Source organism: Poecilia reticulata, chromosome 9 (assembly GCF_904066995.2).
Source record: "Poecilia reticulata chromosome 9, P_reticulata-male-v2, whole genome shotgun sequence".
In the NCBI taxonomy this organism is placed as follows: Eukaryota; Metazoa; Chordata; class Actinopteri; order Cyprinodontiformes; family Poeciliidae; genus Poecilia; species Poecilia reticulata.
The window spans coordinates 14,008,953-14,027,413 of NC_088838.1; the positions used below are offsets into that span (position 1 = coordinate 14,008,953).

Genomic DNA, 18,461 nt, shown 5'->3' on the forward strand with positions numbered 1-18,461 from the left:
CCCTTCCTTACCCAGCACGTCTGTTTAGATGACAGTGTGTGCAGTTCTGGTAAACGCTTAGATGATGGAAAGAACAGAGCTCTGCTAGATGCTGAAACCGTGGGATATTTTTTAATAACCTAACTCTGTTTTAAGCTCCATAACAATTTGAACATTAACAGAATGTTTTGTTTTTTCCCTTAAACTTCCAAATGCAGTGTCACATGTAATCAAAGATAAACATCAGGGGCCATTTGAGGTCACTTTTTCACATGGCACCGTCGCACCCCCTCACATCCATCTCTCTCTCTCTCTCTCTCAGCAGGAAAATTACACCATTCTGTAGGGCAACATTTATTATTGGGCTTCTGTGGGAACCGTGTGCGCCGCGGCTTTCCAATGAGAGCGCCTTCTCGCAGCGCCCTCTGCTGGATCAACGATTCCTCTCCCCCCCTCCCCCCTCCTTCCTTTATAAAGTGCTGTGGATGCCTCGACACGCGTGCAGTCAGTGAAAAAGACGCGTTCGCTCCTTCCACAGGAGCGCACAGCTTTGAGAGGAATCCAGTGGAGGGAGAGAAGGGAAGAAAACAAGTCATCGGGTTGTGGCACTTTCAGACGAGTTCTTTCTACCTCCTTTAATATGCTGGCATAGATAACAGATTTTTTTTGTAAGGCACTTTGGGAACTGTTAGTGGGACAAACTGCCTGCAAAGGGGGGCAAAGAAAGGCGGCCAGACTGAGCCCATAATGCGGACACATCACGTCTCAGTAGTTTGTCGGCATGAACGCAGCGCTGCAGCGGAGCCCGAGAAGCAGCTTTCATGGATTCACTAGCTGACTGCATTTAATTTCTTTTTCATTTTTTTCGAATCTAAAGGAATTTGTTCTGACTTGTTCAGTAAAAGCAAAAGCAAAGGATTGTGGATTTTTCATCTTTTTGGGCGTCGAGGATATTTTTTTTCCTTTTCTATTGGGGGATGTGTATTACTTTTGGAATAAATTAGGATATTTATTCTTGTGTTTTCCTCAGTTAGACTTTGTCAAGAATCTGGAGAAAGGAATAAACCTTTGAAGAGCTGGAGATATTAGTCTAATTGGAGTCTTAACAGTTTCAACATGAAGTCTGGCACACTGTGGATGTGCTTCTGCGTTTTTCTTGTGCTCTTAGGTAAGAAGTATAACATTAAATGTTATTGGTCGTTTTCTATTTTGAATTTCCTTAGTAAATCACAAAAGGGCTATAGTTGTAAGAGATTACCGTCACTTTGATCAACTAGAAGTATCTGTCTGTCCAAAGTTAATGTGCTTGTTGTGAGCCACGGAATTCTAATGGCAAAAGCTGATCGACTCAGTTATATAATGACTGATGTCAATTACAGCAACACATTACAAATACACGCAATTTTAAGCAGGTAAATGCTGAAGCAGCTCAACTTGAACTTTTAATCCCCCAGAGATTCTGCGACGGACATAAGGAGGTTAATATTATTCTTATTTTAACAACGAACTGTTTCGTATAAATTCAAAGCAAAATATGCAAGACTGTTTAATGCAACACGTTTTTATCTCGCTGTTTACCACCTCTAATATATTTATAATAAACACAATAATTATGTTCGCGTATTAAAATCCTGTAACTGACGAATTACATTTTTTCTACTGAACTTTTATGTAACATTGGCTTTGCACCCAGGATCGATAAGCACACCCTTTGCTCTCGGTTGCTCAATTCACAATGTCACCACAAGGGGTCTCTCTTGTCATTTCACCAAAACTGTCTGCACTTGGTTTGCCTGTAAAGGTGGGTTCGCATCCTGAGTCTTGTAAAAGTCAGACAGTCTCTGCTCCCTGTGGATCACTGTGTTGGAAATGACAACAATTATTGAATTGTTGTCAGTTCAATAAATAACAGCAACAAAGTTTTACATGAGATATTAATTTCAGAAATGAAATTAATAGATTTTTTCATTTTTTTACTCTTCTGAGTTACGTTGTGAGATTCAAAAGCCTTGGAGAAGTTTAAATGTTCCTAATGTTTACATGAGGTGGGCATGGAAGTGCCTACCAGCACCGAGGTATATCGAATAAATTTTTCACTGCTAAGGGTTCAAAAGTGCTGAATTAATCGTGCTCTCTTGGAACTACTTGCAAATTTATCACTGTCTACATTTTTAAGGGTGTGTGCTGAGCTGTGTGTGTATATAGATGAGAGTGGCTATGATAGTGCCCTGATTGTGACTGATTATCAGCCACAATCAAAATAACTCCCACATTGTTCACCTTTCTGCTTCAAATAAACCTTCTCCTCCACGTCTAGGTTCTTTGGAAGGCTCTTCAGCTCTTTTAGTGCCCATGGTGACCAATGAATCCCAAGGATCTCCAGGCACCAGGTCTACACGTGAGGCTCAGTCACAGTGGGTAGACTGCATCCAGGCCAGTGAAATGTGCAGCCAGGATTCTCGCTGCAGCCCTCGGTACAGGGTGATGCGCCAGTGCCTCGTGGGCAAGGAGAAGGATGCCATGCTGGATAACAACCGGGACTGCAAGGCTGCCCTGGAAGTTCTGCACAATAGCTCTCTGTATGACTGCCGCTGCAAGAGGGCCATGAAGAATGAGCTGCAGTGCCTACAGAACTACTGGACCATTCATATGGGCCTCAATGAAGGTAGGGAGCACATAGAGCAGATAGGATTAGTCACTTTAGAAAAATAACCGTATGCCTATTTTGGCATCATGAAAAAACTAGCTGTTGTTTCTGTAAGGCTTTAACCTCCATCAACTAATTTCAAACAGTTTCGGTCTTTAGTGTCTCTCAGCTCGCCTCCTTCTATGCTCCCTCTGTGACTGGCTGTGAATTCAGCGAACCTCATCAGTCATCTTATAACTAAGGATGCGCTGAAGGACTCTTCACGAGCCTGATGGTGAAATACTAAATAACATGCCCGCGACAACACACGTGTTTGCTGGTGCAGTAAATTATCTGGGAGCATACACGTGTAATGCACTGTCATTAATAATATGCACATTTTTGCTTTATAGCATCCCAGAGCTCTCCTGCATCATTGTGTGTTCTGAGGAAAGTAAAGCATAATGTACTCTCTCACGTCCTCTTATTGTGCTACTCTGAACCCCCCAATGAAAACCACATGTTTTGCAACTTTCCTCTGGTTCAAATATAATGGAGGTGTAATGGGATTACATTAGGTGGACCTGTTATTGGTTTTTACCTAAAGTGTTCCATTTTACCTTGTAATTAGGTTACGGTTGTAGAGCACAGGCGTCCCTATGTGTCCACTTAACCAGTACAGAGGATTGCACTCTGGAAACATTGTAACCTACTGTTTTTTATCCTGCTTCTCATTTAAGAGCAGATGGCAGCTTGAACCTCTGCCACTGTACGTACACCGTCACCTTTTTAGGCACACCTTGCTAACACCAGGATTAATGCCCTTTTGCCCACATAACTTCCTTATTTTACACAGTTTTTGGAGATTTGTCAACTGCACATCCTTGATGAGAATTTCCTCTTCCCCTGCATCCCAAGGGCATGCTACTCCATGGAGGTTTGAGATGGCTTGAGCTTTGTGAGGGAGCCATCAGAGGGCGGCTGTCATAAAGAGATGGAGACTGTCTGCACCATTACTCTGGCTGTGGCGTTTACTTGTGGTGTGTGTTGATGCTCAATAACTACTAAAACAATCCAAAGTCTGCCAAAAAATATCCCCAACACTATTTGACCTACAACTTGAACCTTTGATACAAGGAAGGACGGGTCCACATGTCCATGTTTTTCATGCCAAATTGTGATCTACAATCCCAGTGTTGGCGCTGAAACTGGGACCCATCAAACGAGGCAAGATCTTTTGATCTGTTTGTCCAATTTTGCTAAGACAGGGGGACTTTGTGTCCTATGCCTTTCTGACAAGAGTTACACCTTAGTGTGGTCTTCTGCTGCTGTAGCCCCTGTAGTGCATTCAGAGATGTTGTTTTGTACACCTTGGTTGTAAAGAGTGGCTGCTTGTTCTGGTTGCTTTTCTGTCATCTTAAATTAGTCTACTCGGTCTCCTCTGACCTCTGAGACATTTTTATCCAGACAGAGCTGACCACTTGATATTTTCTCCTTTCTGGACCATCCTCTGCCATCGAGCAAGAATGTCTGAAAGCCGAGCCTGTCTGGCACCAAGAACCATGCCATGCCCAGAGCATCTTCACCACAGGAGAAGATGCTCTGGGCATCCTTAAAACCTGGATGCATTTAGTTTCTGCCAAGTGATTATGTGATTGAGATATTTGTATTAAGATGGAATCAAACTGGTGTATCTAATAAAGTGTCCAGTAAGAATATATTTAGACACAGAGACTAAATATATGCAGAAGTTCCCGCAAGGAAATCTGACAAATGTAGCTCTGTTGGAGAGGTTGAGGAGTACAGCCTACAAGGCTGGTAACCCTGACTCAAGACTAGCATTTTTGTGATGCTTGCATGTGTGTGGCCTGAGTGTCTGCGAATGGTATCAAGTGACACTGTCAATTTGGATGACATAATGCACTCAGCTGTTTTGACATAAGGGGTAATGGTGGAAATGTTGCAGAGCCCCTGAGTGTTCTGGACTCATGTTTGGTGATCCGTGAAATGATTCACCACGCTGATTGCTCATAGCACCAGTTACACTTCGATAGACAGAAGACAGCAGCGGCTTCCTTGATGTAAGCGCAAAGCAAAGACAGTGACATGGATGCTCCCCAGGCTTTATGTCTTTCATATCTTTCGCCTCGTTTTTTTTTTTTTTTACTCTGAGTAATGATCAGCAAGTCATTTCTCCAAACACTCTCCTTCGTTCCTCTAACATGTACGACGGTAGTCAGGGCGCTTGTGCATGACTGTGTTGTGCAAGTCGTCCGGGCTGTCAAGCATCTTTATGTGCCGCACGATTTTTTCTGCGGAAAACTCCTCTGCACTGGCCCATTTTGGTCGTGTCAGTCCTCAGAGATAAAACCCTCTTAAACGCATATGAAAAGCTGTTACAGTGCAGCTTAATCTAATCACAATCCATTGTGCAAACAAGCAGACTTGGTTTAGTGTACAACATCTATCTAAAGCCAACAGCAAAGAATGAATATCTGCAGACCATTGTAAAATGATATTTCCACCACTTCTGTGGAAACAGACATGCCCAGATTTAATATGGATTCAAGATATATACAGATATTGTAATGTGAGTTTGGTATTTATTACTATTAGAAAATGACAAGTGTGCAAGATGGAAAAGTAGAAGTAGTGAAGCTTGAAAAAAAAAGAACAAAAATAGACTAAAAACAGGCAAAAACAAGAAGAAAACCCTTTGTAATTTCTACTTCTGCTTTAGGATTTGTGCAAAAGACTTTCAGTCGCAACCTGTGGGTGCTTTGTGATGACTTGTGTCCACGTTTGGACTCATTAACAAAGTGGAACTGATAAAACATGCAGCACTAAAAGTATAAATGCAGAAAGCAAGATGAACCAATAATATTAAGTCCTGCTCTCACACCTAATGTTTGATATCTCACCACACCAGCCTTTTGAACATGCTTGAAGTTGGCACTTAAAATGGGACATCAATTACTTAAACTACGGACTAAAAAGCACGTAAGCATTTGTAAGGTTGCAATAAACTTTCACTGCATCACTGATCGGTCAGTTTCTGTGGAAGATGCAGATCCAAAATGGTTTGATTATGGGAGCATCTCAATAAATCAGAATATTAGTAAAAAGTTAATTTATTTTAGTAATTCAATTTAAAAATAGGAACATTTTGTTATTTCTGTTCATTTGGATGATTATGACTTTGAGCTAATAAAAATCCGAAATTTAGATCAGAAAAGTAGAATGACATTAACTAAAAATTTTAATAACCCGATGAAATGGCAAAGTTATGGTTTATGAAGTCACATTGACTTGACAGCAGTCCAGCTGCAGGATCAACTTAAACCAGAGACGCAGACTTTAAATGAACTAGTTGTTAGTTTCCCAAAGTCTTATGATCAGATCATTTCTTTTGAAAAAGAAAAGCAAAGACTTTTACTGTCCAGTGTGAAGCTAACAACTCAATGCGCCTGAAATATAATGAGTAACAATGTGACTGTGCATATATCCGTCACATAATGACAGCAACTGGAAATATATTCAGGAAATAGACTTCAGCTTAGCAAGAGATAGTGGAGTTTTAATTTTGTATGGTCTTATGTTTCCTCAGTATTCACTGCTGACATGTTGCAGATCAGCTCACTGAAGTGCATGTTAGATTAGACAAAATGCGCTTTTGTTTGATAGACCAATTTTACCCCTTAAACTATGAAAGAAGCAGTTATCCTGTAACAAATTATTTATCGTGAAAGTTACAAAATGTGGAAATATGATTGATTTTTTTTTTATTTCGAGAATATTGTAAGCATTCCTTTGTAATCCTGGGAACTGAGACTGTCATAGTGAGGCAAAGCATTTTTCATGTCTCAATGAAAAATAATTTCCTAAATATCATTCAAAGTCTTTAAGAAATTCAAAAGCACGACTTGCTCAGATTTGCTTTAATCCAGCTTACTTACGCTGTTGATTTTTAAGCACATTCTCATACAGAGAAAATAATGATGTGTGAAGAGCAGAGTTCTTGTCTCTCCTAGATTTAATTTGACAACAAAAGAAAACATGGGACGGGGCAAAGCTTATCCATTAAACCGTTTTGTTAAATAAACTGCATGACATATAATTCTCACTGCTCTCAGTCTGATAACTGAAAATGTCACACAAATTTAAAAGTAATTTGTAGTCTGCTTAGAGCCTTAAAAGTCAAGTATAGCCACATTTAGTGGAAGTTGCTCTGGTGGAAAGGATCTAGAGCTTCAAATGACATTCATACTTTAATAGCAAACAAGATATTTCAAGTCCAACATGCAGAGTTTCAAATATTTTCATTAGCAAATTTGACACAAGGAACATCCAGATTCAGGTTTTTCATTCTTGATATATATTTGGATCATTCGAGAATAGCCATTTGCTAATACTAAGTCCTTCATTAAATCAATCACGTTTGCATAAAATAAACACTCTGCATTAAATCAGCATTACACGATCTACATTTTTATTTTGATTGTGTGGCACTTATCTCACTTCAGGACCCATCAGTATCATTTGCCAGTAATATTCATTTTGTTGCAACCATAATTTTTGCAGGTCATCTTTATATGAGACCTCTGCCTGGAAACTGCATATGCTGATTGGGATAAACGTTCCACGTTTAGATGGCACTGCCAGCACACCTTGAGTCAGCTGTAGCTTTCATGCCAGGCCACTCGATGGCCCTGTGATTTTAGCACGTCATCAAACGTGCATTCGTTTCGACCCTTTGCTTACACCTCACTTAAAGGTGGACTTCTGGGCAATTTGGCGCTTAGACAACATTATCTAGGACAGTGGTTCCCACTGTCCTAGATACTTTTTGGGGGGCAAAATGAATGTACGTAGCTGAACATAGACAACATCAGTAGCCTACAGGCTACTTGTTAAGCTTAAGGTGATGTATTGATATTAGCTAGTCATCTTTTAGCTAGCATTACCTGCATCCAACAGCATTACTCAACAGTCTGTTAGTTTGGGAGGAAAACTGTGAAAAGTTTTTTGCGTTTTGCTGGTTTTGCTGCAGACCAGCAAAACGCATAGCTCTGCACAGCAGCAGCAGGTCTCCTTCACGGCGCACAGGTCTAAACCCAGCTAGCGCTCATGTTGCGTTTAAAGGCGGCTCGGAAAAACAGGTTACGATATGTTAACAACGGATTAAACAGTTTTAACTGCTGATAAAAGTGACAGAGAACACAGATATGGGATGTGTGGAAGCCTCTAATGTATCAAATTGACATAGGAATAACAGAGAGTTGGCCATTCTAAGGTAAAAACCCAGCGCATACAGCTTACAGGTTTTTTTTTTTTTTTCATCCAGACGGCTTCCCGCGCCCCCCCTGCAATGGCAGAGCACCCTCTCCCCCCAAGGGGGCGCGCCCCACAGTTTGGGAACCTCTGATCTAGGAGATCAGCTGGATTGCCCAGCAGAGAGTGTTCTTCTTATGGAACAACTGCAACAATTGTGTCTTATTCGGTTCCAGAAATGATTTATGCTTGATCATGTCAGTAAAAAGAATGATCAGTGTTCCAGTGTTCTTGATCACTATTGTTTCCACGGAGGCAGCTGTCCATTTGCTTTAAAATATTCACTAAAGAGGCCGTTACTGCCAGTCCTTAAATCATTACTGTTGATGACCTGCTAATTGTGTTTTCTAACACAAAGTGTCGGCTGAATTCAACGTGGCGCCGCATCCACTCTTGATTGATAACGGGTGATTTCTGCTGTGAAGTGGCTGGTGTGAGGCAGTGGGGTCTATATAGCAGCTCCAAGCCAAGAAGTAATTAATAAGTGAGAAATATTGGCTTTTTGAGGGATATTATATTGGTGGCTGTATTTCATTTTCAATTGTGCCTCGGGTCTCATGTGAATATGGTCTTGTAGGTTTGCAATGGAATTGGCCGTTTAAACGATAAGCTCCCCACGTCCAACATGTGTAATTTTATAGCTGCTGCTCAGAAATAAGAACCTGGGTCTCCAAACAGGAATTGGATATCTTGCATGCAGGATCTTTCAGAGCAGCTTAATTAATTGGGCAAACTTTGACTATTGAAATAAAAAGGAAAAAATCATTTTGTGCTTGTATAAATGTCTTAGAATAAAGTAGAATTGATTTGAGTGAGTCTTTTTTTTGCTGACATCAGCACAGTCAAGATGTTGCTGGCCCGCTATGCGGAAGCAAGTTACATAAAATGGATAAAATGTTTTGAACATTATTAGGAAGGGAAAATTTGTAAATGAGACAGTGAAGAAAAGCAACAAGACAGTGAAAGATGGGGGTTGTTAAAAAAAAGATAGAAACGAAAGAGAGATGCAAATAAAAGTAAAGAACATAAGAATGAAAAGAGTTTAAGAAATCTTTGGTGAAAATTACAGAAAAAAAAAGGTGAGATGGGGTTGCAAAAAGTGTGTCGTATTCCAGTGTGAAACCATCATTACTATGAGCAATGGTAGCAGTCACTGGTCATTACCTCAGCCATCCACTGTCATAAGCAGAACATTTTCCAGCCTGCCCTGCATGTTAGGGCACACAAGCTCAGCAGGGGGAACAGGCTCCTGCATGCTGAATATGTCCTCCGTGTTTTCCCCCCGTCCCTGCATCCCATCTGGATGCAGTGTACCCATCTGGTACACACAAGGTGAATATATCATCATATGGAGGAGGGACATGCCGATAGCCTCTGGATGTGATCAATAGGATCATTCAGACGGTTCCCCTCCATGTCCTTTTCATACCTGATGCTTCGCCTTTCATTCTTCATCCCCAAAATGTGAGACGGATCGGCGAAATATTATGACAAAACCCCGTGCCGTTTGCCCACTTAAATATGTCTAATGATTTCCTATAATGTAAGGTGAACAGCTCAGGAAGGCACCCATTCAACACGCAGCTGGTGCAGCGTGTGACAGTGCAGCTGAAATGAGGGCAGACTAGTGGGGGTTTTAGATTAGCCTTTTAGAGTAGAGTGAGTTCTCAGGCACTCTATCAGAGGTGAGAAGAAGTGACGGGCTATTCTGCTCGCTGAATACCGTCATGATCTGGGCATTAAAGCTCATTCCTGGCAGAAAAGTGCATAGGGGGACTGAATGAATGCGGAATGACAACTACTGGGCCTGGTGATCTTTCTGTCTTTCTTGCTCCCTGCAACTCTCTCAGTACTGTGTAAAAGTTTCTGTATGGAGTAATTTCAAATGCAAATGGGAGAGAATCCATTTGTCCTGTATAGTAAATAGTTAATCTGCTGAAACATCTCAACAAATTAGAAAGTCCCAGGGAAGATACTTATTTCAATAATAATTTTAAAGTAAAAAAAAACAAAAACAGATTAATTGTACGCAGTAATATATCTTTCTGTTAATTTTGATCTTTATGTGTTACAGTGAATGAAAATTTGAAACTGATGGCTTTGTCCTTCACTTTTTTCTTTCATTGAACTTTTTGTAAATGTGCTTGGAGATAGTTGATACTTGAATCTTATGGAGGAAATCTGCTGGACATTTGTCAAGTCAATAGTTTTTACAATCCTTAGGCCACAATGTGAGGATGACATAACATTTTTGTATTAAAACTTTTTTTGACTGATCCTATATAATCTGACAAACTGAAATTGTATTCATCTGTAAGCCATAAACATCAAAGTTGAATGAAATCTATTTTGAAATATATTATTTTATTATTTTATATTACATTTGTGTGATGTAATTGAAGTGAGTTACTAAAATAAATAATGGCGTTCTTATTTATTGAGATGTACCTGTGTTCGCATTTCTAATCATTCCTACAGTAAACATAAAGCAGTTATTTACAAACTACTGGTGAAATAGTTGTTAGTTTGTATTCTCTGTCAGCTCTGTCCCTGTAAAGGGAAATCTACAGCCAGTGGCATTACACATCAACTGGACATTTTTACATTACACCAAATATGCACCTAACTTAGTTAAAGCAAATGTGTGAATCCTAGTATTTACATACAGCCAAAGGTAAAGGCTGGAAATTTCAAAACTCATTTCTTGCTGTGTTTGCCCATCATGCCATGGAGGAGTGGAGTTGTGACTTGAAATACTATTTTGAGCTAATCCAATATTCTATTTGTAAGGTTTGAAATTGAGTTTAAAATGTCAATAACACTTCAGAAGCTGAGCCGTTACCTGGATTTATGCCTCGTCTGTGTTCGGTTGTGTCCAATTTGAAAAAAAAAAAAACACAGAAAAGAAAAAGAATACATTTGTGGTGTCACACATCCTCATCTTTGTTTTGTTAAAAAGAACACACATAGAAAAAAGTGGAGATGCATCAGTACAAAGGATGTAATCATACTGAGCCATCACAACACAGATGCGACATTAGCCACAAGTTGTTGGCATACGAGAAAGGATGTGCACATGTACTTTTACTGCGCTGTGCTACGAACCAAGACAGACATTAAAGCCGTCTACATTCCTTTTAAAAGCAACGGCAGAATAAATAAATTTACGTCAAAACAGGAGACTGAAACACTGGTGTATGCTTTGGTTTTCAGTACGTTTCATTACAGTAATGTCATCTTTACTGGTGATTTTGCAGATCATGCAAAATCTCTTTGTCACAATCCTGACCAACACAAGGCAAATCAATCACATCACACTAGAGTTTAGATTTTCTTTATAACCCAACTGGACACAAAACTGCAGTCATACCAGACCAAAATCATATGCTTGATGGTCGGCTACAAACAGGCTACAATACATACAGCACAGACTTAAAACTGTGTTAATTTACGTATTGTTGTTTAAATAGAGGAGTGGGAAATTTATCCTGCTGAGAAAGTAAAGTTCAGAGGTTAATTAGACTGTAACAAGCGCTGCACACTGCACAACTAATGCCACTAGTCCCACCCTGCTCCGCTCCTATCAATCACACATCCCATAAGGTTTGCACTTGACTCACCCTGCGATTACATGTGATACAATTAAGCTGAAAGTTGTTAAACAAAAACTTAAAATGGGAGAAGTTACACTAATGACTCCAGCAGAGTGTAAAGTCAGAGGTCTGGAACTACTTGAAACTGGTCGCAGTTTAAAATAATATGTCAGGTTTACTTCAGGCTCAGGCCTCTAATTAGAGTGAATAGTTGGGTTGGATCGGGCTCAGACACAGTGTCTATGGGCTAAGGCCGGCCATGTCGGATGGATTTTTTAGGCCCGATCTAATCTCTAAGACACCAGCTCTTAAATTATTCACTTGGTTACAAGTTTCTCACAGGATACATTTGACTTTTTTTGTCTGTAAAGCAATTCAACCCAAAGAAAAACCCATATTTCTTTTTTAAAAAAGCACCACTTCAAGCAATGAACAAAAGTCTTCAAAACATCCACTCAGGTCTAATGAGAGTTACTCTAACATGATGCCACAGCATGATTCTGGAGAGATAAATATGTAAACTGCTATACAAGGAAAAATTGGACACTGGACTTGTTATGGCAGTGTGAAGGGTATATATTCTGCTTCATCCCTTCCTCCTATGGAGTCGTCTGACCACATTATGGTGGGTCTACAGCTCACAAAGCAGAGGCTTTTTAAAAGAAAAAAACACACAGATCCATACTGCTAAGACCTGGAAGGAGGTCAGACAGCATTATGGCACTGCAGGGATGCTTCGACTGGACCATATGAGGGAAGTTTTTAAATGCTTGGACATAAACAAACAAACTGAAAAGATATTGGACCATATCAAGTTCTGTGAGGACTTAATTCTGTTCGCCCAGACATTTGAGAATTGTCCTGAAAACAAACAATGGGTATAAAAAACCCAAACTGAAATTCCTTTTAAATGAAAAGGAACAATGCCTTATAAAGTTAGTAAAACCAATATCCAACACCGGCATGATTAGGAGAATGATCTACAACTCAAAGTCACATCCTGTTTGGCAGAGCGGGTTGCTTGAAGACCACACAGATGAATAGTTTTTTTTTTTTCCCCAGCAGTCTCCTAAACAAAGAATTTGGTGTGGGAGAGAATAAAATAACCAGTCAGAATGCTATGGTAAAGTTTAAATATGCTCTGCTGCTTCTTAACCTAAACAAACCCCTCTTCTTTGTTTACTCGAGACTAAATAAGGAAACAATATGACAACCTGCCCAAAGAAATCTACAACAAAAACTGGCTTCTGAAATGTGGCTAGATATTGCTTGCATAATTTCTTCAATTTGATGTGCCGAGACACCATCAGAGAGCACCGCGCTGAAGTAAAAGATTATTTTGTCTTGCGCACATGGTGCAGGACGGCACTGCATTGCTTTGCTTGGCCCGGGTCCGCTCTGCCGTCACGCAGCACGCAATTAGAAAAAGGCTTCAAAGTGGTGTGCTGTGAATGCCACTTCTAACATCAAAACCTGTCACTGAGCAAAGTGCAGAAACTGCCACCTGGTGAGGTCTTACCAAATCAGCGGCGTTGCTTAGAGACAAATGATTCAGTTTCATCTCATCTTATAGAGGTTACTTCTAAATTAACTAAGACTTAATGACTTAATGTCACAGCAATACGCATTGATGGAGTATGTCACCAGAAGATATGCTTCTCACTTTCAATAAAAGTACCTAAACCTGCTAAATATATTTGTCGGTCTACACTCCAAGGTGTGACACCCCGCTGTCATCATACAAGTTTCTGATGAAGTTGACTAAAGTTCAGTAAACTGCTCTGGCTTTACCTGCTGTGTGAGACTGGAGGGGCGAAAGTTAACTCAAGTGACTAAGGAGAGAGGAATCTGGACCTCTTTGCTGCTTCTGTCTCTGCGACCCGACCCTGGATAAACAGAAGTCATGGTGGATGGGTGGATATTGCAGAGAAGGGTTGTCTAAAACGCTGGAATAAAAAGGCATTTTCTCTATGTTCATTTTTTTTTTATTTTAAACTCATGTCATAATCAAATTCCACCTGCTTGATTCAAGTGGGTGAATGTTTGAATTTTACATCAAAAATAATGATAGCTGAGTTACAATCAGACAGCGAGAGCAAGAAAGGGAAATCAGACTACACAAAAAGTGTAGGCTGATATATGATCTACTGTTGCTGCATTAGAATCAGATTTAATATCCTTTAGAACTATTTCGTTTTGAAAATGATTTTATCTAACAGCCTAATTCAGGGCAATTACGCTAAAACATTTCAAATGGCATGAAAAAGCTACCCAGTCTGTATTAGATCTAAAGATATCGAGTAGCGTAGTATTACAGTTAGACGAGGATACAATGCAAAACATAATTCATGCCTTTCCTGGTGTGACTTACAAATAATTAATTGCACAGCAAGGATGTATATTTAACCTTTCTGTACCACCTTATTGCTGCAATAGATCAGTATTAGCAAAGCTTAACATTGTGAACCACATGGACTGAGTGAAAAACCTCTCTGTTGAAAGTCAATTAGCAAAGAAATAATTGAAATTCAAACACCTTACCTGTGACTGCGCATATGTAAGGACTCATCAGTGCAAATTATAAAAAGTCTGGCAGATTTTTAGACATTCTATCAGTATTGATACATAACTAAGACAATATTTATTTTCCTTGTGTTGAAGAAAATGTGTTTGAAAGATATTGCTCAAGCATGAATAGAATCCCAGAAAAATTCCCTATATGACAAGTCTAATGAGTGTTAAGATCAACTCACATTAACCAACTGGACACACTGCTCCCAAGTGTGTTTTTCTGCATTATCATTGTGTGGACACATTTTTAAGTTAAGAGAGGAAAGAAGTGATGTGAAGCCAACTCTGTCACAGGCTCTCTTTGGTCAGAATCTTTCCATTTGTGTGATCTGAAAACTGAGACTAAACAGCAACTTGTCTGTTCTGCTGCAAATCAAAACTTTACATTTTCCTTTCAGTCAGATTTGCGATTAAATCTGTTTTTAGATATGGTCTAAAAAGTAAGCGGCTCCACAGAGCTCCAGCTTGATCAACTGATTTTGTCAACTGTGGAGTCTTTGCATCAAGCCACAGAACTTGCAGAGGATCTAGAGCTAAGCTTGGACTGATGCAAAGTTTTCACTGCTCATATAATAGAAGTGGTGTATATACAGGGTGGGCCATAAGTTTCCATACATAGAAAAAATAAACATTTCATATTGGACAACAGTTTCTATTTTTGTGTAATTGTTGCACATCTTGGACCACTTCATGGTTGATTTGCAACATTTTAAGTTTTCTGAAACTGGCAAATAAGTTTTGCCACAGTGTTGTGTGTGTGATGCTCATTTCAGGTTTTCTATTAAAGTTTCGTTCAACCATGCAATCCAGATCCAGACATCAGTATAATTTCAGTTCTTTGCTCTTTTCTCAAATGCATCTTCTTAGGCATCGGAAATATAAAAGAAATATACATTTTAAATTCTCATATGTATGGAAACTTATGGCCCACTCTGGACAGTGTATTTTTATCATGTGAACGGGGCCTATAATGTAATATGCATGAGCAGTTTCAAGAGTTTTTTTTTTTCTTTCTTCAAACTGCTGGGCGGAAGAAAGTAAAAAGGATAGAATCAATGTGAAACTCAAGGACAACCAGGAGGTCACATTTAAAAATAAAAAGTTGAATGACAGTCTGCGAAAGTAATTTTGGCTTTCATTCAGAAACAATCTACCAACAATGTCACAAAAACTTAGGAGTGGATTTTCCACAGCTCAAAAGTTTATCCTTCCCGATAACGCGAAGGAAGCGTAATAATTTTCAAAAACCGTGCATGCATTTACACTGCCGAAGCCGATGAAGTCAAATGGAGGCTTAATTACAACGATAAGTTGTTGCCCTGCAGCTTAAAACATCTTATCACTGAACAGCTGGAAAGAATTTTCCATGACGTGATGAATCCATAATTGGGTCCAGGGTGACTGTCAGACAACAAGCCTCCTTGTGGTGTCGTTTTTCATGTCCTCCGGGCATGAGCGATTGAAAGTGGGTTTTGTAGTTCTGGTGATTCAGCACGACCTATGGCACAGTTGCGTGTAAGCCTTTAAAACAAATCCTTAACCACAGCTGCTCTTAAAGGTTCACATTGTTACCGTTACATCAAATTGCACACTCTAAAGTTCAACATAACGCATTTTATGACTCTCACCACTCAAATCTCCGAGTTTGCCACATTGCCACATTGCCACAGAGTGGGAAACTGCCTATGAAAAACGCTAAGTACCATCACAACAAGACAGCAGGCTTTTTAGAAAAATATAGGAATCCTTCCTTCCATGTTGCTCTGCAAAGAGAAAACTGTTCTCTCGGAAAAAAAAAATATTTGTTTCTTTTTTTTTAATCATTTGCTTGTTTTCTGAAGTAGGAAGCCTTGATGGGCCCTGCAGAAAATGGTCATGGAACAAAGTTTGAGGGGGTTATTTGCTGAATAAGTGGTAGTCTTGAGCTGAAAGGTTTTCAAGGCAATTGGTGCAATTAGACATACTGAGCGACCAAAGTCCTGCAGCTGCTCTTGTGATAGAAATACGAAGACCAGCATGTCGATTTGTATGGGGCACGACGGAAAAAGCAAAGGCACGGAAGCATACAGAGCTTTCAAATGAATTATTCTGCAGGCGTCAACATGTTTACTGACAGAAAGAAAGAAACAAAGGCAAAAAGAAAGAAAGGGAAAAAAGAAACAAAGGAAGGATAAAGAAAGAAATGAGGAAAATATAAAGACAGAATAAACGAAAGAAAAGTTTAAACTAAGTTGAAAAATCTAAAATAAGTGCATGTCAAGTAAATTGAAACATCATAATTTATTTCAGTAATTTCATTGAAAAAAATTTAAATCACATCCAGTATGCGACAGCCAGTGACAGTTTTAGGTATGCCTGTTCAATTGCTTGGTAAAAGAAGACAGCAAGTTAATCAACAAATTTGCAAAAACGCAACCTTTCAAGACAACTAGATGTTGTGTAGAATAATTGCTAAATTACAAACTGGGCATCTGAGCAGAAAACAAATATAAGTGACTTTAAACGGTTCTTGGTTGCAGTTTTATTGCATTTACAGCTGATCAGCAGTTTCTGAAAAACTGAGATAAACCAAAAAAGAAGAAAATATCTTTTAGATGGCAGTTTGTGGACAGAGCTGCATTTCTGATGTCAGAGGATGCTTTATTTTATGGTACAAGATTAAAGAAAGACAACAGTACTTCTGATAACTGTTTGATACAGTAATTTTAACCATCAGTAAGGCACTGATGTGTGTTATTGCCTCCTAAAACTTTTAAGAAGCAAATTTCAACCTGGATCCAAAATAAAATGACTATGACACCAACATATTGCTGATTGATTTATCAATGTGCTGCAGAGGGAAAATAATTCAAAACCAGAACTAAACAGAATTGTTTGCAAACATGCAAACTAATTTATATTTGGTGAAAAACAAAGCAAAGAGTTATATTTTTAGTTCTAATTGAATTTTTCATCTCGTGGTCGATCCCAAGATTACCTTACAAAACAGACATTTATACATCATAACAGTTTTATTTATGCTGCTGTATTATTAGAGAAAATATATCTATATATTTCTATATATACACTGCTCAAAAAAATAAAGGGAACACTTAAACAACACTATATAACTCCAAGTAAATCAAACTTCTGTGAAATCAAACTGTCCACTTAGGAAGCAACACTGATTGACAACGGGGACCCTCGTCGGGTCAATCAGTGTTGCTTCCTAAGTGGACAATTTGATTTCACAGAAGTTTGATTTACTTGGAGTTATATTGTGTTGTTTAAGTGTTCCCTTTATTTTTTTGAGATGTATATATAGAAAATATGATATTCTATCATTTTGATTAAATGATAGAAGAAATGTTGACCTTGTCACAGTATTGTTCCAGTAGAGCATGGAGATTTACCCTCACATAACTTATTAAAACTCTTATCAAAGAATGAATTATTGTCTGAATGAATTCAAAGCACTGCCTGGTTTACATGTTCCAGTATTTTGACTTAACTTGAAAAATTCACAACATAAACAGACAGGCAGCTAAAAAAATTATCGCAAAATCACGGATGTTTTTAACTCGGACTGTGCCATCCCAGCACTGGAACATGCTTTGATCCATTGTAGATATGGCTGTGATATTAGGGTTCTGCTGCAAAGTGAACATCACCCCCAGCATCAAGTATTTTGTAGCCTCTGTGAAGTTTTCTTCCAGGGTTGCCCTGTATTTACATCCACCCATCATCCCTTCATCCGACCTGAGGATGATGCTACTATTGCCACTTGTAAGCATAAATTTCAAGCTTCATCTGACTTGAACACATCCTTCAGTATTTGCAGTGTCCCTTTGTGGCATACCGCAAACTGGCTTGTCTTTCAACGATGACTTTCTTCTTGACAGTTTTCCACGAAGGCCAAATTTGACAGCCTTCACTCTGTCGACAGATTCTGCATCTGAAGCTGTGGATCTCTGCAGCTCCTCCAGAGCTACAGTGGATCTTTTTTAATGTTACTCTTATTAATACTCTCCTTGTCAAACCTCAAATTATTAACGCAATAAAAGGGAACTTTTCAGTTTTACTTTTCTCCAGTGTCCTTTTGGTGGCCCGCTGTCTGCTCACTGCTCACATGACTTTTTGTGGTGCCTCCATCCCGACCCTTTGGCCGGCAACCAGATTCCTGCTGGCATCACGTTGCTGGCGGTTCATGTTTTCCTGTGACCGCTAAGCCAGGAGACAGAACCTTTGGGCTCATAGCTGCTTTTGGAGTTGAGCCAGTGCGGCTTTAGCTTTTGAGGTCTCCTCCACCTGTGAGAGTCAGTTTTTCTGATGCTCTTATCCTGTCCTTTTTTTGACTCATGTCTCCTGCTTTATTTCTAAAG

At 39.3% G+C, this 18,461-nt stretch overlaps 1 protein-coding gene across 1 annotated transcript in view; it reads left to right on the plus strand.

The window, feature by feature from the left end:
- The first annotated feature begins 462 nt into the window (after positions 1-462).
- The window catches only part of LOC103470484 (GDNF family receptor alpha-2), a 68,680-nt gene continuing 50,681 nt past the window's right edge, over positions 463-18,461 (plus strand). Inside the window, exons 1-2 of the mRNA XM_008418951.3 lie at positions 463-1,147; positions 2,297-2,644. Of these exons, the coding sequence (XP_008417173.2) occupies positions 1,096-1,147; positions 2,297-2,644 (400 nt within the window). The 5' untranslated portion in view covers positions 463-1,095. The remainder of the gene's footprint in view (positions 1,148-2,296; positions 2,645-18,461) is intronic.